Genomic DNA, 26,448 nt, shown 5'->3' on the forward strand with positions numbered 1-26,448 from the left:
CTTAAACGTGACTGCTCCAAACTTCTTTACAGATTTGACACTTCATTGCAGAGAGAGGTTTGAGAAATGAGTAAGAGTTAAGAAGATTCTCTACCCTTTTTTTGCCTACCCTGTAGGCTACTATAAACTCATTTTGACAGCTAACCCAATTCCAGTGAGTAATAATTTACAGAGAGAAAACACACATGATTTGGTCTACCTTCACAGGCAGTAGCTTGGGAACAACAGCGATTGAAGCCATATTTCCCAGTATGTGAATTCTCTTCCACTACTATTGGGCAAGAAACAAACTGTCATACAACCAACATCAGTGGGTTTAAGGGGGTTGAGCTGAGCACATGGAACCACTGTTGTTGCTTCTATGTATGTAAGGGAGTAATGTCAGAGGCAAATGAAATGCAAATAGAAAAGCAAAAAGAAAAGACAGAGATGATTTCCTAAATGCAATACCATACCAACCACAACAAGATTGCTGTGAGTAAGGCAGGAAACTGAGCATCCCACAACCAGTCAGGGTTTCTAACCAAAACCCAAAACTAAAAATCAACAACTGGCAGCCAGTTGGCCAAGGTCACAGAAATCCCCTTTCAGCACAACCCTGACCTGGGAGCTGCAGTTAGTGTAGAATGCTACAGCACAATTGCTGACATGAGTGAGACCCTGTCAGCACATAATACCTCTGTTCAGAAATCTGCACTGGTTGTTGATTTGCTACCAGGCCAAGGTCAAGGAGTGCTTTCCATGTTCTGGGTCCCACATAGTATTTGTTTTGCTTTTGGAAGAAATGGATCCTTTAGTGTGGCAGCACCTACACTTTGGGACTCCCTGCTTATTGACATTACCAGGTGCCTTCATTGTACTCTTTTTGGCACCTGCTAAAACATTTTTGTTTAGGCAAGCGTATCCAGGCATGTAGAAGCTATTATGTTTTTACCTATTTTAACTCATTGTTGGTTTTATTATTTTGAATATTTTAAACACCTGTCTTTAACTGTTTTTGCCAATAATTTTATTATTTTAATTCTTTCTGTAAACTGCCTTGAGACTTTTTACATTAAAGTGGTATATAAAAATGTTGTAATTAAAACACATATATAAATTTTAGAGTCACTGTGGCTCTTGGGTCTCTTTCCATTTTTAGGAACAAAGGAATCTGCCTTATACCAACTCAGGCTATTTGGTGCTATTTAGCTCAGTACTGACGACATGGACTAGCATTGGCTCTCCAGGATTTCAGGCAATAGTCTTTTCCTGAAACTGAATTTTGGAGCTTTGCATGCAAAGCATATGCCCTACCACTGAGCTACAACCCTTCCCCTGTTATTTTTTTTTAAAAAACTTTTAGAATTGTTCTTTTCAATTCATTAACGACTGCACATCATGCCTAGTGCAGATCCACACCATTCATTTAAAGCACATTCAACACATATTTGAAGCACATGAATCCCACCACAGAATCATGGGCTGTAGTTTGTTATGGGTGGTGGGAACTATAACTGTGAGGGGCAAACTACACTTCCTAGGATTCTTTAGGGGAAGTCATGTGCTTTAAATGCAAGTTGGATGTGCTTTAAATGTATTGTGTGGATCTACCTAATAAACTTTACTTGCATGTAAATTATTTTAATTAATTTTTTAAAATGGAAATGAGCTATAAAGTTTACTGGATGACCATGGGCTACTCACCATCTCTTGGCCTGTTCTGCCCCTCAGGATGAAAACAACAGAAGGGAACCATGAACTCCCCAAGGAAGAAGGGCACACTGAAAATGTAGAGGAAGTAATATTGTGCAAACATAGTGTGAAATCAGATATTTATTGGGACATAGTATGAAGAAACATTTATATAAGCATGACTATCAAAGATGTTTATTATTTCACAAACTGTAAAGATATTTATGGTGCAGTCTGATGCATGTTTACTCAGAAGCAAGCCCCAATGTATTCAGTGGGGCTTATTCAAACAGGGAGACATGCACAGGACTGCAAACTCGAAGTGATAAGGAACTTCAGTCACCCACCCCAAAATTCAGAATCATGCTTTATACTTGTTTTATGGTTATTGAATTTTAAATGGATTTATTTCTTAGTGTGAGATGCCTTGGTTTCCAACCCTACCTCACAGGCCTGTAGGAAAGATTCCATATAAACATACACTGGAGATGTAAATATATATACACGCCATATAATAGTTTATTGTCAAAACCAGTTGGTCATTGAAAAACATTTTTAAAAAAAAAAACCGTATTAATTTCCTACCAATAAAAGCAGAGACACCTAAGTAAGCCCTGCCAAATTGCTTAAAAAAGCATTGGAGGGGAAGAGAAAGATTTACAACACAATCCTTTCCTATGTTCACTCAAAAGTCCCATTGATTTGCAGCACAATCCTAAGTATGTCTACTCAAAAGTAAGTCCTACTAAATTCAATGGGGTTTACTTCCAGGTATGTTGGATTAGTATTGGAGCTTTACTCCTAGAAAAGTGCGTATAGGATTAAACCTTCATATTGGGAAGGTTTTCAAAACAGGCTATGAATTAAATAAACTGCCCTCTTCAACAGTTCAGGAAAATGTAAACTTGTTTGACTCCTTATTATTAGAAAAGTATAACATGTTGTAATGGCATCATAAGCTGTAGCATGTATACTTTAAAAAATTTCTGTTCAAAAATTATTTGAAAGATAAAATGTATAATATGCTATTTTTGCAAGTAATTAAAAAACTTTGCATGTACACTTTTATTATTAACTAAAATTGTTTACTGTGCATGCCTTCCAAGATCCTGCTGTGATCTTCTGTTTTAGATCTCCTGCATAGAGAAATTACTCTTGATGCTGCTGAAAGCTATCACTTTTTGAATTCCTGATGTGCAGACAAGCAAGAAAGGGAAGTTGTTTTCAGAACTTGCAATGGGTTTTAGTTACTGCCTGGAAGTCAACATCTCTTGTCAATTACAACCCCGACTTCACTTATTGGCTATAAACCTGAAAGGGTGGGGATTAGAGCAGCCGGTGCTAACAGAAGTTGCGGGGGATGAATGTGACATTTTGGTGTATATCTCTTGGACCACACCACCTAGGAACTTAATTTTTTTTTAAAAAAATGAAAACTAAGAGTCCAGATATTGGGGTGACACATGCACAGACCCGAGGTCCTGCCCAAACTCGAGGTACTCAAACTCAGACACAGCTGTAGTTTTTTATTTTATTGAAGTAAGAGAAAATTTCAGTTCAGCACGCTTCATGAATCTACCTACGGCTTACCTAGAACTCAGCATCGCTCTCTAACTAACTAGGCATTAAGACTTTGACTCAACAACTAACCCTCCCCCCTCCCCCAGCTTAAGTAGGGCTGGGTGGGCTCCCTGCTTGTGTGTATGCTGAGTCATGGTTGGAGGCATGCGCGTAAGCACAGACTCCTCTTGAGCTGGGTTTGTTGAATCTCCCACCGCTTCTACCTCCTGGACCTGGGTGAAGGTGGGGCCTCCGTTTCAGTCCTGTCCTCTCCCTGTATGGGGGAAGAGCTGTCTGGCAGTGGCATGGATGTGGGGAGAGGTGGTGCGTCAGGAGGAGGAGTGAGTGGCCAGAATGCGGGTCTCTCCTGGGGGGGTGTCTAGGGCCGCCAGAGGTGGCCCATCAACATCCAGAGCAGGGGCTACTTCGATGTCTGTCCTGCTGCTGGGTACTTCCCCGGCTGGAATGTCCCAGTTCAAGTCTTCCTCACCCCCCTCCTGAGCATTGGTGCACCCCCGGCTAGCATGGCTCACGACACCTGGAGAGGACCCCCCAAAACTGGAGTCTCCGAGTGAAAACCAGGGGCTTGGCAACCCTGCCTCCAGCCCATTCCATTCCATCAGAGACAGGGAACCCCTGGGCCAGGGGTCAAATGCAGCCCTCCAGGGCTCCTTATCCAGCACCCAGGACTCTCTCTGGCTATGCCCACTGCCGAGGCTACACCCCTCCCCACTCCTGCTCTGCATCCCCTTCAGCAGCTTTCACCATCTGGAATGTGTCCTTGAACTGTGATAATACCCCTTGCTTGCTTGGATGGAGGACAAAGAGGCATTTATGTGTGTAGAAACTTCTGACTTTTGTGAAACTGGGATATAGCCTCTTGGGGAAAAGAAAGGAATCCATTGTTGGACCACATTTGCCTTTGGCCACACCTGTCATATGGTTCCTGGAAGGCTGCCTGCAAAGAAATAGGGTCCTCAGGCTGAGAAAGGGTCCACACCTCTGCACTACATGCTAACATTCTCTCACACCCCTTTAGTTTTTCCCTTTTCCAGCCAAATTTTCATTCACAATTATCATCATCATCTTCATCATCAAAAAGCAAGCATATCAATAGAATATCCAATTCAACCTTGAACAATTATTTTTCCTTTACCAACCCCACCCCATATGGGATTGACCAATAACAAGGCACTGATACAGCTTTCATCATAACATTCCATTACATTAACTCTACCTTTCATTACTCATTTACTTCTACTGTCCATCATTATTCTTCTCAGGTAAACAGTAATAACAGGATTATACCATTGCATATTTGCTTCAACTACCCATCGTTGTTCTTCTTAGATGAGTATGAACAGCATTTTTTCTTTCTTTCATGAATTTTAGAGAAACACAACTCAGTCCTTACACTTAAATGTACGTATACACACCTCATCCATATACACAGCACAACTCCTTAAAATGTAGGCACAGTTAGAATGGTTATCTTGTAGAAATTTCTGGGCAGATATGTTAGTCTCTTGCCCCCAAAACAATCAAAGTATCTTGTTAACACCCTAAAAACTTAGCACATTTATGATGGCATCAGCTTTTTGAACTTAAGCCCACTTCATCAGATGCATGAAATGAAATCTTTGCTGGCAGGTATATAAAGAGGAAATTGTAGGAAAAAATAAGTTTTCATTCCTGGTGAATACAGTTTTTTTTCTTAATAACTCTGCATGACTGCATTCATGACTTTACAGCCCACTGCTGCTCCTTCTGTCCCCTATCCTCTAGTTAATGCAGGATATGCAATCTTGTAGTTTCCATATTGCTGGCTATGCCAGCAGGCAACCCTCCTTTCTTCTCACTGTACCGCGTGCCAACAACAGTCCAAAACCAAAACATGTAAATATGCACATAAGCCTTGCAAAGCCTATCTATATTTGACATCAGAAGCAATATGTTAAGACACATACAGACAGTGTGTTTATGTCTGGAAAAGTGAAAGACAAAATAATAATACTATATTGGATTCACTTGTGATGTGCATCATTCCTTCAGTCTTCTGCATATGGAATCTCTTTTCATGTTTCCTCAATTAATATAAATATCAAATATAAAGTTTAAAGAAAATGTTTACACACAATTGAGAAACTATATTCATCTTCTTGTAAATGTTGTCACATCTTTTCTTGGCAGCAAATTCAGATATGAGATTATAAACAGTAATTTCTCTCATAAGATCCCATTCTATAGTGAGAAGGATCACAGTCTTGATTGCGGTATTGTTGCCAGTATTAATAAAGGATACTTTTGAGTTTGCTCTCTTGCCTTCACAATTTGAAATGGGCAGAATGAGATAAAAGGCAGAAAGCTGTGGTAACATTCGGAAAAGCTAACCAGCTCCTTATTGTAAATTATCTCTGAAATACTATTTGCAGTAGCCTCAGAAGTGAATGAAATGCTTTAGTTCACAGAGGACAGAGAAACTGTCTTTGGGTAAGCTCTCAAGAATGGTCCAGTCTTGCCAGGAAACCAAATATCTTTACCTTCTTTTGACAGTGTCATAAAGACATTGTGGAGATGCTATGTTACCTGCCCATAACAGTATAGGTAGCATAGTATCTACAAAATAGGACAGGACTAACACAAAAATAAGGCTGCCACACTATCAGGCCTGTTCATTCATGGAGATCAATCCATGATTCCAATTTTTGTGTGTGTCCCAGGTCTAGGCTGAATGCAGACTGGTGCGTAGACTAAATTTCCTCAGTTGCTTGTCTTTGAGCACTCTGAAGTTAAACTCAGAGGCAGAGGCAGCTACTGGCCAAGAAGAATCCAAGGAGTATCAGAGTCAGTAAGAAGCAATTGATGCCGGAGTTGATTTGGAATTAATCTCTCTCAGGAAAGCATTCTGCCTAGCCACCTGACTCTTCCCTAGCAAAGGCAGAAAGGAGTGGGGAATGGGAAGGGCCAATTGCTATTTTTGTTAATTTTGTGTGAAAGTATCTTATTCCACTTTTAAAACATTAAATCTTATTGGTGATGCAGTAGCCAACAATTGTGTTTCTAAGGGGTGTTTAGGCATTTTTTAGCCAAACGAAATTGTCCCCCCCTCATGTTTGTTTTGTGATTTTCCCTATTAGGTTTATGGAGCTCAAGATAGTGGGATTATGGGGTGGGGGAGTTGGCAACAGTATGGCATTGCCTATCGTTGTCGATTATCGCTGTTAGTGTGATCATCTCCTTGCGTTAGACAATTGCCTCCTGCACCCCCTCCCCAATGTACGTATGTCATTGTTCACTATGTTCTCCGATCAAACTACTGCTTTATTGCTCCTTATACAATTTTTCAGCATTGGGTAGATCACAAAGGGAGGGAGAACATAATGGGAAATGTATGCAAAATCCCACATACAGATTAATGTAATCACTAAAACCATGCTGACATTTTTAATTTTGACAACATGACCTCTTCCAGAGGAATGCCAGGAGTGTGAATATTTACATTTACATTCAAATACATTGCTAACCCACAGAAAAGTGAAAAAAACAAATGGACAGAACCATAGTTGTATACTTTTTGATAGTCTGTGTGTGGCCAGTGAATAGGGTTGCCATATTGCCCGGTTAGCCGGGTTTTACCCGGATTCTATGCATGCCACCCGGCGCCCGGCTAGCCCCTTAGGTGGCCCGGATTCTCAGCTTTAATTTTTTTAAAAAAATTAAGTTCCTAGGTGGTCCGGTTCTCGAGATATACATAAAAACGTCAGCCGCCCCCCCCACTGTTAAATCTTTCTTTAAACAGTAGTACTATAGCACTTTGTAGCTTTAACCCCGCCCGCTCAGCATTGCAGCCAATCAGGGATTGTGTTTCAGTTTCATTCACCTGAGGCAGTGTCTAGAAAACAAAATGGTGGTTTCCCCCCCTGTTTATCTGAAATCTCATAAATTGGGTAAGTATATACATTTCAGTTTCTTTTCCTCTTGTGTGCAGGAGTCAGATCCTGGGCAGTGTTTTCAAAACCTTCCCAATACTTGCTTTTGTGGGGGTAAAAGCATGCTAATCCCATATGCCCAGAGTAAATCCCATTGAATTCAATAGGATTTACTTTTGAGTAGACATGGTTATGAATGTGCTCAAAATCAATGGGATTTTGGAGTGAATGTAAAAAAGAATTGTGTTTGTGTTCTAACTCTTTCTGCCCCCTTCTTCAGTCCTATTTTAAAGCAAGTAGGCAGGGCTTACTTAGGTATTACAGTTTTTATTCGGTAGGAAAGTAATACTGATTTTTTAAAAAACTAATATTGATTTTTCTGCAATGACCAACTGGTTTGACAATAAACTATTATATGGGCTGTGTGTATTTATACATCTGCAGTGTGTGTGTGTGCGTGTATGGAGTCTTTCCAACACCCCTGTGAGGTAGGGTTGGAAACCAAGGCAGCTCACAACAAGAAATAAAGCCATTTAAAATCCAATAACCATAAAAACAAGTATAAACAGTTGCAAAACAGCGTAAAGTGGCATGATTCGGAATTTTGGGTTGTGTGAATGAAGTTGCTTATCACTTGAGGTTGCATTTCTGTCCCTGTTTGAGTAAGCCCCACTGAATATGCTGGGACTTGCTTCTGAATAAATAAACCTAGGATTGCACTTTAAATAACTTTACAGTTTGTGTAAATAATAAATATATTTGATAGTCATGCTTATATAAATATTTCTTCATTTATCATATTTTTGGTTTTTGGTTAGGAATCCTGACTGGTTGTGAGATGCTTAGTTTTTTGCCTTACTCATAGGAATCTTGTTGTGGTTGGTATGGTATTACATTTAGGAAAGTGTTACTGCCTTCTGTTTTTTTTTTCCTATTTGCATTTCACTTATCTTTAACCTCACTCCGTTACAGCTATAGAAGCAACAGCAGCATATGCAAGATAATTAACTCCCATTAGTGATAAGAACAAGAATTTATAATTATTATTTCAATTAAAACAAGAGGCTTATCAATACTTTGAAGAGGACCAGCTATTTATTTTCTTTCTGAGCCCAGGACTGGGTCTTTCATGATGCCCGGTGGGGGGGGGGAGCAGGAGAGTAGTTGATAAGACAGACATCCTGGCATTGGTAATCTAATTAGCAAGGTATGTGTGGAGTTGTTGCACACTTCCAGGCCCAGTTTCATTTTGAGTATGGAGGTGGAACCTGTGTAGATGTGGTTGATCAAAGGGAAAATAAATTTTGAGTTAAGCAAAGCTCTGCTTTTATAAAACCTAAGAAACATACAAATACTTTGAATGTCTGAGTGCCTGCACCAGTGGAATACTGGAGGAACTTGTAAAACTTGCTGCAACAGTATTTAGAACTGAGCATGTGGTATGAAAGACTCCTTTTCCTAACATTTTGGCTTCTTGTTTTTCTCCACCCACCACATCTTTGAAATATATCATATATGGTTAACTGTACTGCTGCCCTGACTTACTTTGTTTGTTGCTATTTTGTGTTTTTATTATGTTTTTATATTGATTGTGTATTTTTATTGTTTTTATTATATTTGTAAGCTGTGCTGAGCTCTGTTTTTAACAGCAAAAGGGCAGGATATAAATTATCTTAAGCAATCAATAAATACTCCCTAGTGTTGGAAACTAGAGTCTAGGCATTTAAGGCTGAAAATGTTGCTTTTAAAAAAAAGATTTCTCACATCTTTCCCCAGTTTTTGGTGGTAATTCCTAGGCACAAAAACAAAACAACTGGACAATCCAAATTTTAATATGCAAATAATATGAATAATATGCAAATAATATGCAAATAATTTGCATAATATGCAAATACTTTACATAATATGCAAATTAACCTGCCCGGATTTGTGGAACTGGAATATGGCAACCCTACCAGTGAAGCATAAAAAGTTACATCAACAGCTTCCCTCCCATTAAGGTTAATAATGTGGAGAGTCTGGGCAATATTAAACCTTAACTTTTTCATCTTTCTGTTTGTGTCGTAATTAGGAAATAGTAATTGGGATGTCAGATATTTCAGTCTCCATTTCCCCTCCCCCCCTTGTTTTTCTAGGTCCATGGGGCAGGTGTATGGGAGATGAATGTGGCCCAGGAGGCATCCAAACTCGAGCAATCTTGTGCACCCACGTGGAAGGATGGACCACGCTGATCACGAACTGCAAGCAGGCAGAGAGGCCTGACAACCAGCAGAACTGCTTCAGGGTCTGTGACCGGCACAAGGAACTTTATGATTGGCAACTGGGTGACTGGAATCAATGCCAGCCAGTTCTTTCAAGGAGCTTTGAAAAAGCTGCAGAGTGTTTCAGAGGGGAAGAAGGAATTCAGAGGAGAGACGTTACTTGTGTCCAAAAATCAAATGGCATTGTAGCCGAGGACACTATATGCGAATACTTTGAGCAAAAGCCCCAGCTAGAACAGGGATGCCTCATTCCTTGCCGGCAGGACTGTATTGTGTCTGAGTTCTCAGCCTGGTCGGAGTGCTCCAAGAGTTGTGGCAAAGGGATGACACATCGTTTCCGCCACGTTGTCGCTCCACCTCAGTATGGGGGCTCTGCCTGTGCTAACTTGACCGAGTTTCAGGTTTGCAGCTCTTCTCCGTGCACTACTGAGGAAAGCATATATAGCCTGAATGTGGGGCCATGGAGTCCCTGTTCAGTGCCCCACACACGGCACATAAGGCAAGCAAGGAAACGTGGGAAGAACAAAGAAAAGGAAAAGGACAAGGAAAAAGCAATAAGGGATCCAGAAGCTCGTGAGCTTCTTAAGAAAAAGAGGAATCGTAACAGACAAAACAGACAGGAGAACAAATATTGGGACATACAGATTGGATACCAGACGAGGCAGGTGATGTGCACTCACAGGAATGGGAAGACCGTTGCCTTGAGGTAATCCTGTTTTTCTCAACGTAATCATGTGTCTCCTTTTAAGCGTGTCTTTTTTAAGTTGGATCTGGAAACAAAAGCGATCCTAAGTGTTCAGCATTATAGTGTAGCATTCCGGTGTACTCACTGGCATCGTGCAGTTTATTTCCTCCCACTTGTCTTGGTCAAGTTCTGCATATGGTATTTCAACATGACCACTGCTAATCAGATTATTTGTTTTTGGGGCCTCCTGATAAACACGTTTTGCATGTATACATTTCATTTTGAGAAGGCAAGGTTTAATTTACCAAAATGCCTACTTTTTTCTTGGAGGATTTAGGCACTTTATTGTTGTCTATACCAAGCAAAGCTTGTGGGACAAACCTCAGTTGGAGTCAAAATTGTCCCTCCCAAACTTCACCATCCTACTTATGGTGGGGGAAGGAGTATGTGATTCAGGTGCCCAGGATGTGAGCAGAAGCAATGTATGGGGCAAACATACTTGTGGTGGTGATAGTTTTCCATGTTTCTGGCTGGCATGTTTTTACTTTTTTATTTCTTTTACCCATAATGCTCCAGAGTGAATGCAGGATTCATTGCCCTCACTCTGGTTTGGCTTTATGATGATGTCACATGATGGTGTGTGGTCATAAAGCCAAACTGGAGGGAGGGCAATGCTGTCTGCCCTAACTCTAGTGGCCTTTGAGTAAAAAAAAAAAAAAAGGCGGGGGGAGGAAAAGAGCTAACCAATAGTCAGGACTCCTGGAAGCACTATCACTGGTGGCCTATGTAATGTGGCACAGATGGTGAAAAAGATGGGTGGAAGGGTGGTTTCATGAAACCTTCTCCTCCTGACATCCTGAGCCTCCACTTTTGAGCAAAAATGTTTTTGCAAAGTTTCAAGGAAATGTTAAACTATTGTATATTTTAAGCTGTAGTTTTAAGCACTGCAAAGTGGTACCACTACAGACACTGTGTGAGTGACCTTCCCACAATGCCTTACTCTGAGAAAGGACCCCTTCTGCAGAACAAAGCCTGTAGCACCCATGCCACTACAGCCAGTGCAAGCCAGTGAGTGGATGAGGAGGGACGTGTGCAGCAGCAGTGGGAGGCAGGAGGACAGGAGAGAGCAAATGGCACATAGGCAGACAAGCGGTAGGCAGGAGTATGAGCTGACCAATTATGACAGTGGGTAGGTGAGCAGTTAATTATGGCTCGTGATGACCAGCCTTGCAGACAGCAGATGGGAGAGGCACACAGTCCACCGCTGTTCCTTATCCACTGTGTGGGGTGAGTATCTGATTCCACCTTATGTCAGGCATCTGCCTTCTCAGTTGAATTTCATAGGTACACATTTATTCTGTGTATGCATTAGTTCTCCTCTGTTTGTAAGCAGAGCCAGCACTAAGCATGACTGGGCCCTTGGGCACCAGCCTGCCCCCGGACCCATGGTGCTGTAGTTCAACCCCCCCATACAGACAGCATGGGGCTAATAAACCCGCATGCACGCCCCACCTACCTCTTGTTCCATGTAATGATGTGTGTGCATGCCTGCCATCAACCAAGTTGGTGGCAGGGGCATCAGCCTTTTAGAGAAGCCCACATCACCATCTTGGGTGGTGGCAGGCATACACACACAGTGTGCACAGCATTCACACCGATAGGAGAGGTAGGTGGGGCATGTGGGTGGGCCTACTGAAGCCCGTGCTGTCTGTATTGGGGGGATGACTGGGAGCTCCCTCTCTACAATCCACGGCAGGGTTGGGTTGCAGTATCCCAACGCTGCTGCGAATTACAGAGTGGGAGCATCACCGTCCCACTCTAAGGAGGGGTCCTTCAGGTCCTCGCAACCAGGACCCAATTTGGCTGCCCTCTGGTGCCAGCCCTGTTGTTTGTAAAAATTGATGAGATCAGGGCAAAGGGGCCCAGATGGGAGCTGGGAGTTAAATTGAGGTGCCCAATGGAACAAGTTGTCTTATCTTCCGCTTGCAAAACCATCCAGTATATTTAATCTACATTTTCTTTTTCAGTTCCATTTTCTATGAATCTATGAATCTAGCCCTTCTTCCTTTCCTCAGGTGACTAAGTAATTTGTCTTCCTGCGTTACAATGAGTGATGCTTCTGGCAGACTTCTACCCTGGCTTTGGGTTAATTTTAGCCAGTCGTTTTCTTGGATTTTAAATTTGTTGTGTCACTCGTTCAGTATATTTGGAGAGATTGGTTAATGCTCTTTCTGTTGAACATGGCATATCATTCTGTGAAAGAAACATGTGAAAGTAGGCCCAAAACATTGGAGAAAGGCCTTTTAACTGAAAAGGCAAACTGCACACCATGCTCAGTCACATGCATTTTTAATCTGTCCCCCCTTCTCTTTCTTTTAATGTTAAACAGCTGCAGAAACTTACCATTTTGCCCTCCAGAGGTTTTCCTGCTCAAAGGTTCCCCACCGCAGCTGCTTTTGAGCCTGGAGGGAATTTTCTCAGCAGTGTGTGTGTGTGTGTGTGTGGGTGAGGTAGAACAGCTTGGGGGGTACTTTGGAGTGGAAAAACTACTGGGGGTGAAAATGTTAAGAAGCTCCACTACCCTCACGTTGGTCTTCTGTTGTTGCAGCCTCTGTGTCTCCTTTGGGTAAAATAAATAAATAAATGAAGAAAACATCAAAGGGACAAAAACACATTACTGAGGCTTTGTTTCACTGCACATTCACTTGGGAGTAAGTTCCACTGAGCTCAGTGGGTCTTAGTTTCATGTAAACATACATAGGATTGCACTGTGAGAGTCTTGTGTGATTTCTCCCACCCCTTTTAAAGCACCCTCCCATGCATGAATCAAGGCAAATAGGAATTGATAAAGAAGAGATTTTGGGTGGGTGGGGTGGGGGAGAGCGCATGCTGGAGAGAGTTAGTGTGTAAACGCAATGTTGCCGTCCCTTCAATCCTTACTCAGTTTAAAGTAAATTGCAGAGTCAAAAACTGCAAAACATGGTTGGATATAGAGCAGTGAACTAGTCACTTGCGTAGAAATAGCAGCATTTTGAAATATTTAAAAATGGATACAAATTACAGATTTAAAAGAAGAAATTAGTTTGGAAGGTTGTCATCAAAACTTGACATGAGCAAATTCTGTAGACAAATCTGTACAGCAATGCAAGGCAAAGGGATGTTGAGCTATGCGAATCAAAGTGTCCTTATGTCTTTATTGCAGAATGAATACAGAATCCCCCTGAGACCTGAAATGTTGGACTCAGTAATATTTGTTGTGCAATGAAGTCTACACGTTACATAGGAACACAGGAAGCTGCCTTATACTGAATCACACCCTTGGTTCATCTAGCTCACTATTATCTACACTGACTGACAGCGGCTCTCCAGGGTTTCTGGCAAGGGACATTCCCAGCTCCGCCTGGGGATGCCAAGGATTGAATGTGAGACCTTCTGCATGCAAAGCAGATGCTCTACCACTGAGCTATGGCCCTTCTCCCAAATATATTACATGTTGATATATGCATATCATTCCTCTTTGTTTTGCACCTGTGTTTGGTAAGGGAGAAGTCAGCTGCACTTACAGTTCTGAAAACAGAAGTACAAAAACAGGCCAGAAAATCCTCAGTACAGTATTCTCCAATTTTCCAATCCCATTTTCTTATGGTTTGTTTTGGGATATGGGAAGCCCTCCATTATACATGAAAATATGGAGTTTCTGTGAGATCAGAATCTCAGTTATCTGGATAAGATATTACATGCTAAGTTTGAGTAGGGATTCATGTTCAAATGAGTGCCCCCATGAATGTGATATGGAGATTGATGTGTTTACATGCCCCATTTTCTCTTTTCTGTAGTGCTTACCCATCAGTCTTAAACACAGATATTTAGAAGTAACCCACAGTGTTCAATTGAACATCTAATTAGGAGAGATTAGAACCACAGCCTTAAATTTTATTCTTCAGTCTTGTGCTCAGTTAGAATGATAAAAGATTGCATCCTTGCCCTTTTTTATATCTCTCTACTTGGATTAATTTTACTTGCATCTAATATCACTGGAAAGCATTTTTAATGTGGACATTCAATCAGCTCATGAATTCAATGCGCATATCAGAGGTTTTGTTGTTCACGTGTAACAACCCACTATTCTCTAAGGTTCTAAGAGATGCTTGATGACAATATACAATATGAATGATGGCAGACTGTCAAAACAGATTACTCATGGTCATCTCCTTGTGAACGTTGTGACATTTGTCACTAAGGAAGTACAAATGGGCTTTCACATGCTTTCCTTGATACAAGGCACAGAGGAACCTTGATAAGGAAGCCTTGATAAAAGGCTAGAGGAACATGCATGTCTTTATGCTGTCACTGCTCTGAACCAGAACTACCCACCCATAGAGGACTTAACCTGAAGTTACAAAAGACATGAAGGTGCTGTTGCTCTTTGTATCTTTGTCTCTCTTTAGATAAACATTGTGTGTGACATGGCACAGCATGATTGAAGTCACATTGTGAGTTGTGTTTGCATGTATTGTGTGAGAACAGTAGCATAGGAACATGGGAATCTGACTTATACTAAGTCAGACCATTGGTCGATCTAGTTCAGGACTGTTGACACTGAGTGCCAGCAGCTTTCCAGGGTTTCTGATGGGACATTCCTAACCCTACCTAGAGAAGCTGGGGATTGAACCAGAGAACTTCTGCATGCAAAGCAGGTGCTGTATTGCTGAGTTATGGTCCATGCCTTAACATCTAGTTAAGTTGTAAATTTCAACACACACCAAATCACAATATCTGGAAGATAATGGGCCATGTGAATACTATACAAACAATTGCAAAGGAAGCCCTGGCATTTTAATTTGCTTGCATGGTGGCTTCTAGCATGTGGTAAACATTTCTTTCGAAACAGCATCCACAGGCAGGATCTGGTTCTGTGGCCACTACTGCAAATGCAGCAAATTTTTAAAAGGCCAGCATATTCCCAGAGTTCTCTTGTTTTAGTTCTGTATTTGTCAAATGAGACATAGATACTAATAATGGTTTATTTATTTATTTATTATTTGATTTATATCCCGCCCTTCCTCCCAGCAGGAGCCCAGGGCGGCAAACAGAAGTGCTCAAAACACTTTAAAACATCACAAATGGTTGCAATACAAACAAAGTTCCCATCATTTAAAACAATGATGTTGATGTGACATTTTTCTCAGTGGTTATGGGAGAGTCCATAGTTCACTGGTAAAACACATACTTTGTATGAATATGGTCCTAGCCTCCATCTTGGACATGCCAGTTAATTGATCTGAGGTAGCAGAACTAGTAATAGTCACTTTATTTCTATACCACTTTTCCGTATGCATTGTACTCAAAGGGGTTCACCACAAAACATAACAAAAACCAATGCATTACTATCCATCCTATCCATATAGAGTAGCCTTCCCCTGGTCTCAGGCTATGGTCTGAAGGCACATGTGGCCAGCTCCTTGCTGAAGCTAAGCAGGGTCAGGTCTGGTCAGTGGCTGGATGGAAGACCACCTGGGAACCATATGTAAGCCACCTTGGGTTTCAATCATGAAAAACAAAGGCAGGGTAGAAATGTAATAAATAAAATAAATAAACATAATGTCTTCTTGATGATTTGGACTGCAACTCCCATCATCCCTGATCATTAGCCATTGTGCCTGGGGCTGCTGGGAGTTGTAGCCCCAAACATTGAAGGGCACTAAGTTGGCGAAGGCTGATATAGATCAATTTAAAAGGTTTGCAAAACAACAAAAACACAAAATAAAATTAGATCAATATCAAAAACATCACAGTTAATAGTTTAACATTTTGTCGCCAAGAACAAAAGAAAACGACTTCTGGCTAAGTTGGTAGCAGCAACAGTGGAGTGAATCCTTTTAAACAGCAGCAAGAGGGATTTAGGGAAAGTCTTCAGTCTCAGGAGAGCCAGTGTGGTGTAGTGGTTAAGGTGTTGGACTAGGACCTGGGAAACCAGGGTTCAAATCCCCACACAGCCATGAAGCTCTCTGGATGACCTTGGGCCAGTCACTGCCTCTCAGCCTCAGAGGAAAGCAATGGTAAACCCTCTCTGAATACAGCTTACCATGAAAACCCTATTCAAAGGGTTGCCATAAGTCAGGATCGACTTGAAGGCAGTCCATTTCCATTTTTTCAGTCCCAGACATTGGAAGGATCAGGTTGAAACACTCACTGGCCCAGGTGATAAACATCAGGTGTCAAAACTCTTCCCTCTGGTGATAGTGGTCAAAGCAACAGCAGATGAAGTTATGGTCTGGAGCAGTGCAGAGGGAGGCACGACCAGTCCCAGGCGTTAACAGATACATCCTCTGGCCTTGATGGTCGGCGGCAAGAATCAAAGCCCTCCTTTCTGGGGATGATGGTGAACTGGGTAAGAGTACACACTACTGGGCTAGACAAACCAGTGATGTGACTTGGTGTAAAGCAGCTTAATATCAGTGTCTGAATGCAAAGCAAAAAAGGAGAAATGCCTAGTCTTAGAATAAATTATATTCAAAGCTTACCCTGATTTGTAGAATCATTCCCTTTGATTTGCTGTGATATACTCATTTGCTGATACTTGCAAAGTGATGCTGAAATGTATTTTATCACTAGCCTATGGTAATTAAGTCTTTTTTCCACATTGGTTTGAGGGATATTTCAATCTGATCAATAGCCGTGACAGCAAGAGTATCTGAAGTTATGGTTCATCTGTATGATAGGTTTTCATTACAGACCATACCGTGATCTGTTTAAATAGCGTTTGAAGGCAAAGAACTGCTACTAGTGTGGATTTTCTTATATTCAAGTTTTGAGAAACAAGTTTTGAAAGAGAACAAGGTCTCCTGAATCTGGCAGTTGTACCACACCCTTTATTAGTAAACTGGAGTGTCGGTGTTTGGAGACATCCTGGAAGCCTGTATCGGGGTACAGCTCCTAACCACCAACCCCACAATTTCCCATGAATTCATTCCAACTTCTATTTCTTAATATTTTTTATTTATATAATGTGAGAATGTTCAAAGCATTTTACATATATTATCCATGTAATTGTTACAACACCCCCCCCCACTCGATCTTATCTCCATATTATAGATTTGCATCAAGAGGCTGAGACTGAGAGAGTCACTTGTCTAAGATCACTTGACAGGTTTATAGGAGAGAAGAAAGATGTAATCAGGAATATGCAGGTCACAGCCCATTGTTTTGCACCACTCTAGCCCTGTTGTCCAGCCCCTGCCTACTTCTTCCAATTAAAGACTTCAGGGGAGGGATGCAGGACACTTTTGAGCAGGGGATGCCTGCTGTGAAATGTGCTCAGGCTGCAGAGCACAACTGTGCTTCTTGACCTCTGCACAGTATTGCTGGACCCTCTACCAAAGTTACTAGGCTGGCTTCACAAAAGTGGAGTTGATCAGTTTGTATTTTTTTTTAAATCGGCATCAAAACACTCCATCTTGAACGACCAAACTTATCCTTTGTTGACTTAACTCAGTGAAACAAAATAATTTCTGATGGAAAATGAAAATCATGTATATGAACGTTGAGATTGTATGCACACTAAAAGAAGGAGCATTAAGGCAAGAGAAATACTGCAAGCAATAAGGGAATAAATGGCCTTGCATATTTCTCCAGACACCCGCAGAATATGAAATCCCAAAGCCTCTGAAGTGTGGAACCTCCTCCCTGCTTCATGCAGAGTTAATGGTCTATAGCTGAACAGTCTTGCATTACTAGTGTATAAGACGCTCTTGTTTATTTAACCCAGAAATATTGTGCTCTTAGTATGTAGGAGGTGGTTTCCCCACCTCCTTTCAATTTAAAGCTGGAAATAACAACTCAGCATTCAATTGTTTCATTTCTGACACGTACCCAGAGATTATGTTGGCAGCATTCTCCCTGTTGAATTTAGTTACGTTATTCATTCCAGAACAATGGAAGAGTCAGTATGTAATCAAAAGGGAAATCAAGTAGGGGAAAATAAATGTTAACAGTTATAGTGCACTGGGAATAAAAATAGGGTGTAGTGGGGGAAATGCCAAAAAAAATGGTAAAAAGGAACTCAGGCATAAAAAGGCAATGCAACAGCAATAGGAGGAAAAAAGATGACAGTGGAAGCATGATACAGAGGGAAGGTCTGATTAAGGCCTAGGACTTGTGTTGCCCCACTGTTGTAGGAGCAGCTGAAGTACCACTCCATCCAGGAAGAGCTCACACTGCAGTACCCATACAGCTGTAACAGCCCCCAAGAAAATGGATAAACACTGGCATAGGAAAGACCCATAATATGGGTTCATTCCATATAGTCCCAGGCTTCTCATGTTGCTTACTGCTGCCATTCCCCAATTATCAGGGTACCATAAGAAACTATTCCTCAGACTACATCATGGTAGCCAACATGGTATCCTCCAGGTGTTTTGTGGACTCCAGCTCCCATCAGCCCCAGCCTGCATGGCCAATGGTCATGGATGATGGGAGTTGCAGTCCAGTAACACCTGGAGGGCCCCATATTGTCCATCTCTGAACTACATTGTCAATGGTGAATGCAATAAATGTGGCAAATTATAGTTTCCTACTAAATAACAGCTCTGATGATAGATTGAATTGCTGCAGAGTTCAGGCTGACAGTGGCTAAAAAAAAAAGTATTTTGAAAGGAGCGGCTGAAGCCTTAATAGGTTTCAGGATTCATCGGTCTAGAGAGAGTGCAAAACAGAAGAGACCATGATTGAATGATAGTTGCCCTGAAGACAGGTCGGGCAACTTTGGCCATCACCAAAGATATTTGGCTTCAGCAGCTTATTCTATAAACTTTTTCTTAGATTGTGTGAGATCATCTCCTATCCAGTTTCTACTACTTGTTGGTGTGAACCCTTTCTCCCTTTTGCTTTGATCTTATATCTGTGTAGTTTCTAATGATATTTGACCATCAAAAAGCAGCCCAAGTAACATTCTATTAGACCAGCCCTTTCTTTTCTTTATTGCATTTTAATCCTTTTGTATATGTTTCGGTACTCACCAAAATTGCAGACACATTTGTAGGTGTGAGTCTGTCATAATTCAGGATGAAATTGTTTGGATTTGTAGTATAGGTTTTCCCATTAAATATACATCTTGATTAGTTTATTGAAACACATAGTTTGGTCAATAGGAACCTTTTGGACTAACTCAGCATTGTAAATTTCATTTTGTTTTTCTGGGTCAGACTTGGGTTATCTCACTGCAATATATAGGCAGCATTTTACATGAAGGTGACATTTGACACTTGCTATTGGCTGTGATTTCTCTCTGGGAAATTATCATTGTCTACAGTCGCCCCATAGTTTTCATATTAAGTAAAAGGCTGCATCCACCACTAAAAGCAGGCTGGAAGTTGACGTATGGATTTTACTTCTTGACAGGCAATCTAGAGCCAATTTAGGATGCTAACACTCAGCAGTAAGTGCTACATGAAGTATGGCTATACCTTGTGCTATGCATTCCTGTGCATAATGTCTCCCTTTCCCCAGCAAGCGCTGATGTGTAGGTAGTTCTTTAGTTCATTGTTAGCATAGCGCAGATTAATAAAAAGAGGTGCAGTGATATTTCCTATTAGAGCTGAACCAAGACTTTGGGAATATTGAGGGCCTAAGTGTGGCAAAAGGTTTCATGAAACCACACCCTCCCATTTGCCTTTTATCACATCTGTGGTCCTCATACTGGAATCTTCTGGGCAGAAAGTACTGAGGAAATGGTGCCAGGCAGCAGTGAGAATCGTAAACATAGATGGTGATAAGTGGGGCAAACACTTTGCCCCTGTTCATCCCTCCCCCCCATTTACCTCCCAAATGGTCCCCAGTTTTGCAGCCAATAAAGTTATATTATCAAGGGTCATCTCCATATGTTACATTGAATGGATGCTAGCCAAGATGTAAAATATCCAGTGTTCAAATGATGCTTTGCCAATGAATGTATAATATGGCAGTTCATACAATTGTTGGATATGTTATTGTTCCTTTTGACCAGTGTGCTTCCATACAGCACTTATCTAATTTGCACTTAACATTAGCTTAACGAAAATTTTAATTCAGAATTATTTTTTCTTTGTGGAAAAAGGAAAACATACAGTACGAAGGTTTGATCGCTCTCAAAGGCACTTCTAGTTGAACTAATAAATGTACTGTAGTTACAGCACAAACCCAGACTGTAAGAGGGAGTGAGGGCTCAAATTCCCACTCAACCTCAAAGCTTGTTGACTTTCGACCAGTCACTATCTTTCTTAACCAGCCTCTCAGATTGAGGTTAAAACTGGAATTTCATACATTAAACTCATGGGAGGGAGAGATATAGAGTTTTGAAAGCAACAAACAGAACTTCACCCAAGCTTGCTTAAGGATTATTTAATCATCTAAAATATATATACACATTTGTGATTAACAAAACAGAGGTGTTTATTGTACTGCCAAAAGGTTTTGGCTTCCTCCTTCATCAGCTGCTAACATACAAATGCTGTTACCAAGGTGGTAGTTATAGGGCTTTGAGGATGATATGCTCAGAGGGGCTTCGTTTGCAGAAGCTAAGTAATGCTTGCACTGTCCTCCAGGTTAAAGCCATGTGGTGCCAATGTGTCCAGGGAATATGTCCAAAAGTTATCCTTCTTAGTCAGTGCTGCTGGATCTGTTGGCATCTCTATAGCTGTTACAGAAAAGTCCAACAGGCTGTGGCCCTTGGTGCTGAAATGTTTTGCAATTGGTTGCTCCACCTTTGTTGGTCAAGATTGCTGATTTGTGGTTTCTGTAGTATGTGCGTAGGTCAGTGGTAGTTTTTCCTACGTATTGGATATGACATCCTGGTTTTTTGCATTCAATGGCATAAATGACATTGCAGAACCTCCAGGTGATGTTCTGTTTGATGTAATATGTTCTGCCTGTCCTAGTGTTTTTGAAAGTAGCTGTCTCCATGAGGAACACACAGCATTTGGAGTGACAAGGATGAGACCCAGGATTACTGAAAGGTGGCTTAAGCACAGCTCTCACTAATAGTCTGCGTAAATTAGGAGGCTGGGAAAATGCTACACCAGGAGGCTTGTTGATGGCTCTAGCAAGATGTTCAGAGTTTGCTTGCAATGGGTAGCTCTCCCTGATTGCTCAGTGATAGTTAGGAGATGCTGGATGGAACTCTACCACAAATGGAATCCTTTGTTCTTTGAAACTTCATTATGATGGAAGAGGTTTTATCTGGACAGAATGGAGGCACGGTGGATGTTGCAGTTTCAAATGAATTTGCCCAGGGCTGGAAATACCTCCTTTCCCCACTGCTAATGAGGATCACCCACAGCAAAGTGTTGGGCCAATCACTGTGTCTGCCTGAATCTACAGCAAAGCATTTTCATTGCACACATCTGGAGTAGTAACGGAGTTGATGACCAATAAGTTTTGAAGACTGTGTGAAGCTGACCTAAAGATAAAACATGTTTGAGCTGCAGCTTCTGATGTTTTAGAGTAAAAAGGGGTGGAGTTTGCCTAGTGTTGTGTGTCCCAATGTTCAGAAAACAGAGGTGGAGACTCACTGAAGCCAGCAAAAGCACAAGTGTGTCTCTACCCTGAGACATAAACAGAGCTCCATCTCAGTCTGGATGGCTCTTCCTCTGTTGGAAGAAGCCTCTTGCAGTCAAAGGAGCTTTGCCTGTTTTAGCAGATGTTGGTTCCGATGGTTTTGAGGAAACTGTGGCTCTGCTATGGGCACTGGGTTGGAGTGTTTGGACGGTAAAGAAGACAGCTGGACCTGGGGAAGTGATGGCAAGATTGACTCTCATGTGCTGGGGCTTCTGACAAAGTGGAGCCATCTGGGGTCAGTGCTGAGGGGAAGTACTTCCCCAACTCTGTCACCTTCTTAGATCCCATGATCCCATTTCCTGAACAAAGGGATGAGATCTGAACTCTGGACGGTAACAGGTACAAGATTATGACACTGTAATAACAAAAACAACAAACCATTGTGACTTCACTGTGTCATTCTGACTTGGGGTTGCACAGGTGTAAGGGATTTAGTTTCAGTACCTACCAGCTTTACCCCATAGGATTGCAGTATTGGTCTTGTTTAAAGAAGTGTGTGGCAATGAAAGTTTCTTTAGGCAGCTCTATTAGCTCCTATTTGACTGAGATCCCATTCTCTGGTTTTGTTCTTGAAAATCTTGTCTTCTGCTGCTGCTCCTAGAATGAAAGCAAATTCTTGATGATGGCCACTTGCAATTAGCTCCAGCAGCCTGTTTCATTTGCTTTTAATTAAAGCAGATGGTGGAGCAAGACACAGCATTTAAGGTGTTTTTGGCCTCCTTATTCTAATTGCTACCTGTTTGGGTACTGTCAAAAGGAAAAAGTTAAGATAATGTGCAGCACAGGCCTGTGAATGTTTAAGTAGAGTAAGTTCTACTGTGTTCCATGGGGGTTACTCCCTAGTGAAGGATTGCAGGCTTAAGAAAAGATTTTGATTGGCACTTTGTTGATTCTTCCACATATTTGTCTATTATATAAGCAGTATGAAACGCTGTATGTAAATAAATAGTAGTGAATAAGTTTGCTTTTATCTCTTCTCTTAAATAGCAGCAGTTTTGACAAATGTGACAATACTCTCCATCAGTGCACACTCTCGCTTGTAATAAAATAGGAATGGGTTCCCTAGTTGTTATAATAAAACATTCTTCCTGGATTCCCCATAACTATTCTCTTATAAATTAGTCTCGGAAATTCAATAATTTATTCCTTCAGAATCAAAGCAAATCAGTTTCATCAGCAATTGAATTTGGTTGTCATCTTATTTTCAATTCTAACCCTGTAAACCTGTTTTTACCTCATTGTTCATCAGTTCATCTCCGTATATATAGCCACTGGTCCCATGCTGGTGGATGCATCTGCTGGCACCAAAAGCTGATGCATGACCTGTCATCCAGATCAATCTTCCCCAACCTGATGCTCTCTAGATGTTGTTGGACTATATCTCCTATCAGCCCTAGCCAACATAGCCAAGGGTCAGCAGTGATGAGAATTGCAGTCTAAAACATCTGGAGGGCATCAAATTGGGTAAGGCTGATCCAGATAGTCACAATATTTTTGTCTTTTTCCAAATATTTATTGATTGGATCACATATAGCTGTATGTATGAGATTATATGCTTATTAGTAGCGATTTCTGCAGTCCTAGCTGCATGAAGAAGCTGTTGTTGAAGCTGTTGGTAACCTGAACCATGGAAAAGCAGACTATTCTATTGTTCTATTTGTATGGCAGCATACCCCTGTTTAAGTACGTCTGTTACTTCCACCTCTGTTACAGTTTCTGCAGAGAACAACATTTTTTTAGGAAAAAACCTCATCTGAATGGTGATTGTCATTTAACATTTTGCAGTTTTGTTGATAGGCCAGTTTATTTTTGATTGATTGATTGATATCCCGCCCTTTCTCCCAGCAGGAGCCCAGGGAAGCATATAACACATATATGTTACACATATAACAATGACATATAATACCTGCTGCAATGGAGAGCCATAAGAGAGAGAGGACAGGGAAGACACATGGAGCTAAGATAGAACAGACCACAACTTTATTGCTTACAGCTTTCTTTGAATTTGGCATAAACTGAGCAGGAATACTGCACTTTGCAGACAGCCCAAACCTAGCCTATTTGTTGGGTAATACTGGGAGGAAAAGTAGTGTAAGGACAGCTGTGAACATGATGCATTTATAGCTACCAGCTGGGGATGTGGCTGGAAGCAGTGCCATTATGTATTTGCCTCTGTACCTCTTCCCCCACCTTTTTTTGGGGGGAGGGGTTAACCAGAGGAAGGCTTTTATGCATTCCTGGATCTGATGGCACTTTCTCCCAAGATCCATTAAGGAGACCCCTGAGGGTTGTTATAGGACATCCATTATCTGTTGACTTTCCTCTCTGAACTATCATCTTTGCCCAGTGCCCAAGTGCCAATTGTGATATTAAGATCAACAACCATCACCTGATCAGCTGGTTTGTGTATAGATAAGAAGGATCACTTTTACTAAGAGGAAAGCAAAAAGCCTAGGCTTCCACATTGGCCAGATTTAGTGAAATTCCTTTCCAGCGCCATCAGCTGACAGTCAGCCGGTTTACCCAGGAAAGAAGGTTAGGTAATGTCTTCTAGAAGTGATGGGTGGATAAGCAAAAAAAAAAAAGGCTTCCATGGATTAAGATCCCTTTTAAACTCCAGACATGGAGTTGCTCCAACGTCTGCTCTTATGATCCCACCTCTCAGACAATTAGTGTCGTTCTCATTGGCCAGGGGCTCACAGCTACTACAGGGCACACAACATATTGTTTTAGGATTAGCAGGTTGGGATGGATGGTGTCTTTGGGGCCCCTTTCCATTGTCTGATTTGGATCTGGTACAGGTGGAGTTGTAACAAAGAAACCTGCCCCATGAGTCAAACTAGTTCCTTTCATAGGCTAATGGGTTTAGCCAAGTTTGTCAAGTGGCCCCTGTTAACATATGTAAAGATTTGGCCAGGAGAGCAATGTATACCATAGGAACTCTTTCAGGAGAGAGGCCCTCCTCCCCTCCTTCCCTGGCTGGCCTTATCCTAGAGCAAGGAAGAGGCCCGTGTGTTAGTCTTAATCTAGGTGAAGCTGGAAACACACAGATTCAGATGTGTAAAATGAATCCCAATCCATGGCTCTGGTGTGCCTCTCGGGAAGCCTGATGGGGACACAAGATCTGTTGGACTGTTAATGCTGAGAATCCCTCCACCTTATGCTCAGGTTGTATATATGTGTGAATAAACCATATATCCTAAAACATCACAATCTCTGCTGATCTTTATTTCAAGGAAACCAAACCTTGGGTAAGCATAAGAACTCCTGGAAGTCTTGGACTACTCAGAGATTGGGGTGTGTGTACCAGTACCATTATTACTCACTCTCCTCTTTCCCCCACACTGAACAGGAAAGGGTCCCTTCCCTGTAGGGTGAGGGAGTTGTGCTTATCTATATACCCACTTCTAGAAAGTGATGGACATAAGATCTTTGAGCATTGCAATAGAGAAACTAAGAGGGATGGAAATGCTTGGCCCTGTAAAAAGTATTTTATGCCATGGATGTAAGAATTAACTAGTTTTTTTAATGAGATTGTTAATCAGAGCTGGCCCACATGAAAGGCTAATAGAATTGTAAACCATCTGTTTGGCAATGAACTAAGATTTTGTTTCCTAATTGGAAATGAATTGGTCTAATATATATAGTTAAAGGCATGCTGCTGTACACACACGCATTTATAATTATCACCCTGACAATTTTTACTTTATAAGTAGGTACATTCCATCTTCCTGACTACTGTCATCTAAGAGGGTGCTTAATACAACTCCTCATGGATCCAGCCTATATAATCAAAAGTATTAACAAGTTAATATCTTATTACAAATGAAAGAACAGATACTTCTCATCTAATTCTTAGCTAGTTTATATTTACAGAACAAAGTGTGGAAATGTCTGTTTCATGAAGTAATCTTCATTTCCCAGAAGCTATAAGTACAAGAAGGAATATTTTAAGGTGCAGTGTGCATAATGTGCTCATACAAATTCATAACTGCATACATTTCAGAATATCCTAATCCTGTTTTACAGCTTCTGCCAACAAGAGAAGTTGCCAATTACCTTCCAGTCTTGTGTCATCACTAAGGAATGCCAGGTGTCAGAATGGTCTGAATGGAGCCCATGTTCCAAAACATGCTTTGATATGATGTCCCCTAAAGGTAATCGTACAAGAACACGGACCATTAAGCAGTTTCCTATTGGCAGTGAAAACGAGTGTCCAGAGCTAGAAGAAACAGAGCAGTGTGCTTCTCAAGGAGATGGAGTGGCTCCATGTATCACGTAAGTATTAATGCATCCCTAGAGCTTATTTTATTTAAGACTTTTATATACCACTTAATCATTCACATTTCTAAGTGGCATACATAAAAAGCAGTGCACCTTCAGCTGTGTGTACACCTGGGACTCATGTTATCCTAGCAGGCTAGAAGCTTCTGCAGGGCCCCTCCTTCCTGTTTTATTGGCATGATATGGAAAGGCCAGAGCTACATTTTAAATAAATGGACAGTTATGGGAGGAGCCCATTATTTCTGTAGGATTACCACTGACACGGAGGAAGCTCCAGCATTTGCTGCAGCCACATAACCCTTGGCTTCTCCCATTGGTGCCGGAAGCGGTAGTACTGTTTTGTATTATTTGCTGCCCTGGGCTCCACTGGAAGAAGCTGTGGGATAGAAATCTAATAAATACTACTACTACTGGTGCTTCCATGCCACTAGCTCAACATGTATCTGGCCTTACTTTAAGTAAG

General features: G+C 41.3%; 1 protein-coding gene across 8 annotated transcripts in view; it reads left to right on the forward strand.

Annotated features, from left to right (window-relative positions):
• THSD7A (thrombospondin type 1 domain containing 7A) overlaps positions 1–26,448 on the forward strand; it is a 421,600-nt gene that overhangs the window by 219,567 nt on the left and 175,585 nt on the right. For all 8 annotated transcript variants that reach the window (XR_009758098.1, XM_061586309.1, XM_061586305.1 and 5 more), the window contains 2 exons: positions 9,299–10,130; positions 25,731–25,979. Coding sequence is in view for 7 of the 8 variants with exons in the window: in XM_061586309.1 (XP_061442293.1) it covers positions 9,299–10,130; positions 25,731–25,979 (1,081 nt within the window). In the remaining variant the exon portion in view is untranslated. The remainder of the gene's footprint in view (positions 1–9,298; positions 10,131–25,730; positions 25,980–26,448) is intronic.

Source organism: Rhineura floridana, chromosome 10 (assembly GCF_030035675.1).
Source record: "Rhineura floridana isolate rRhiFlo1 chromosome 10, rRhiFlo1.hap2, whole genome shotgun sequence".
Taxonomy (NCBI): domain Eukaryota; kingdom Metazoa; phylum Chordata; class Lepidosauria; order Squamata; family Rhineuridae; genus Rhineura; species Rhineura floridana.